Source organism: Diadema setosum, chromosome 4, assembly GCF_964275005.1.
Source record: "Diadema setosum chromosome 4, eeDiaSeto1, whole genome shotgun sequence".
In the NCBI taxonomy this organism is placed as follows: Eukaryota; Metazoa; Echinodermata; class Echinoidea; order Diadematoida; family Diadematidae; genus Diadema; species Diadema setosum.
Genome location: NC_092688.1, coordinates 33,112,978 through 33,115,928, shown reverse-complemented (window position 1 = coordinate 33,115,928; position 2,951 = coordinate 33,112,978). Strand labels below are relative to the sequence as shown.

Sequence of the window (2,951 nt, the reverse complement as noted above, 5' to 3'; positions counted from 1 at the left end):
ATCTTTCTCAATAAACCGTAACTGTAGACAGTTTTATAGTCTGGAAAATTTTGTTCACATTTTGTATATTTCACAATACTTAAAACCGATTTTACTGATTCAAATTTAAACAGTTTTTTGTTTCTATCTCTTACTCACATTTAAGAACTATTTTAAAGCATTCGTGCTGGGTTTTTGTTTCATCTGCAAATGGTAAATTATGCCTTTAAAGGAGAATACCGTGTAAGGAAATACACATCATTCATAATAAATACATGTACTGTGACTTTACTGTACAGGGAAATATTCTTGGAAATGGAGGGGGAAGCTGCTGAAAAGCTTAACTTGTAATATTTGATATTCAACTTTTGTGCCAAATCACTAATAATTATTGTTGTCACCAACATGCGTAGGACAAGAATGTAAGAGATGTGAATATATTCCCCATTACTGATTTATTTATGTAGGTTTCCCTCTCTTTTTCACACTTTCGTCCTGCAGGACTGGACGTTTGAGATCTGATTGACCCTTACACCAAAGTCATACTTCATTGAATATGAAGACATCGGTGTTATGCAAGTACTGTTTTTCAGCGATATTTGGATTCGCCCTTTGCCTCATGCTTCTGTGCATCACACCAACATCTAGATACGTGAGTTGCGCAGTAGATCGCTCTACAGGCCCTGCCCATGCCTCGGGGAGTGCAATGCTCGCGCGATCAGATTCGCTGCCCAAAACGAGCGAGAAACATTCGCCTTACACTATGTCCAATGTCGACTGCGACAAAATGAAAGTAAATTCGAAGCCATTCCGGACGGTAGGCTGTCGCCAGCAGCTGCCGAGGGCTATGATCGTGGGCGTGAAGAAATGCGGCACGGGCATGCTCCGTGAGTACATCGGGCTTCATCCGTCGGTGCGCATGGTGATCGGAGCAACGCGATTCCCGGGTTGGTTCGGCCTCACGTCGGGGGAGGTCGACGAATGGCGGCGACAAATGAGGTACTCAACTCGGTCTCAGTTGACCATGACTGAAAGCCCAGGTTACACCGCCTGCTCCCAGGAATGCATGTTGCGACTGAAACCGTATCTTCATCCAGATACCAAAATCATCGCCATCATCCGCGAGCCCGTCGTTCGTGCCATCTCGGATTACGTGCACTGGTTGATCACTCTGAACAAGCAAGGACTCATTCACCTACCCATTTCGGCGAGCGACTCGCTAAGGGTGTCCGGGAAAGGCCGGTTCATGAGGGCGACCTTCCGACAAACCGTACTTGATCCAGAAACCGAATCCGTTAAGGAGGGAGCGGCAGTCCTAAAATTTGGTCGCTACGTCGAAGGAATGCGAAAGCTGGTCACGGCTTATGGTCATGAAAACGTGCTAGTTCTGGATGGGACCGCATTCGCTAAAGATCCCTTTCCCGTTATGAAACAGCTCGAGAGGTTTCTTAACTTGCCGAATTTTTTCACTCGAGATCACTTCTTGCGCAATCCTGAAACAGGATTTTACTGCGTAGCCATACCCGCAGGCTCCAAACCGAAATGTGCCAATCCAAAAACCAAAGGACGCCCCCATCCTCTTATTGACAACAACACACTCTCAATTTTACGAGATTATTTCAGACCTTACAACAAACAGCTAGTAGACGAGTTTCACCTATCATTTCCATGGTTGTTTTTGTGATACGATTTGATACAATTGACTGCAGAGCGTCGATATTTACCTTGGTAAACCTGTGAAATCTTCTTTATTTTTGTGTTATTGTCACAATATCTGCTACATAGTTGATAATCATCGTGTTGTTCATTCTGGCTTTTCAGACACTCATCAACAGACCAGAAACTAGCATCATCCAGCTAATCCCTAGAAAATCCCCTGCAAATTATGCAAGCTGTAACTATGTCGCTGATTTTCATCCGAGCACCAACAATTTATATTATCTATTCATTTATTATCTATTTTAGCGGGTTTTAATAAGCGCCAATACCGAGGTTTACAAAAAAAATGGGATAAATTGCTGAGTTTGTTAGTAAGTGTTAGCTAAAGAAATAGAAATCGACTGTCATTTTCACTTGAAATAGTTTGTTCTCTCTCTTCCTTATGTGTGCTACTCTTCTTAAAAATGTGTCAGTCCCAAATGCTCTGACATGACTGTAGTGTGTGCAACTGTGAGCACAAGGTTTTCTTTTATTTTGGACAAATAATAACTTAGAGATTTGAGGGGCATGTAGGGTGATATGGTGTTTTAAAAGACAACAACATAGATTTCAGGTTTGAGTTTCTTCAGTTTGTCTCCCTCTACAAATGAAAATTTGTTAAGGCGCAACTGCTGATCTGTAAATTAACAAACATGTCGGAAAAAAGGAACCAGTGGGACTCGAAGCTGTCATCTACTGCTTTCCGGGCAGCGACACTACCACCAGGCTGTCCCTGGTTGCCGGCAGTGACACGATGAACATGAAACAAATACAAACAAAAACAAAAACAAACAAATTTGTTCCATGTTCATCGTGTCACTGCCGGCAACCAGGTTCGAGTCCCACTGGTTCTTTTTTCCGACATATTTGTTAATTTACAGATCAGCAGTTGCGATCTTAACAAATTTTCATTTGTAGAGGGAGACAAACTGAAAAAAAAAAAACTCAAACCTGAGCCTTCACCCCTCTGAATAATATCTTTCTTTCAACTTAGATTTCGTTTGGACAATTACATCATGATAGATCATTATTATTTTTTTTTGCGTTGACGCATTGATTTTGTGTGATTAAGCAACATTAATGAGTGCTTAAGTTGATCTATTCAGAGTGAAATCATTACGTTAGAGATACATGTTTGCAGGTGTTTGTAGAAGTCTTTCATTGCACGAAGTATTCTAATTTTGATCTTATTTATGCTATTTTCAGCAAAGCGTGTCAGTGTACAAAACATAGCACAAATAAAGAAAGAAAAGGATACATAATTTACATACATG

General features: G+C 41.2%; 1 protein-coding gene across 1 annotated transcript; it reads left to right on the top strand.

Annotated features, from left to right (window-relative positions):
- Positions 1 to 742: 742 nt before the first annotated feature.
- Positions 743 to 1,840, top strand: LOC140227800 (heparan sulfate glucosamine 3-O-sulfotransferase 5-like). The gene is made up of 2 exons (XM_072308195.1): positions 743 to 1,422; positions 1,801 to 1,840. Exons 1-2 carry the CDS (start codon positions 743 to 745, stop codon positions 1,838 to 1,840), a joined length of 720 nt encoding a protein of 239 aa, XP_072164296.1.
- Positions 1,841 to 2,951: the final 1,111 nt, after the last annotated feature.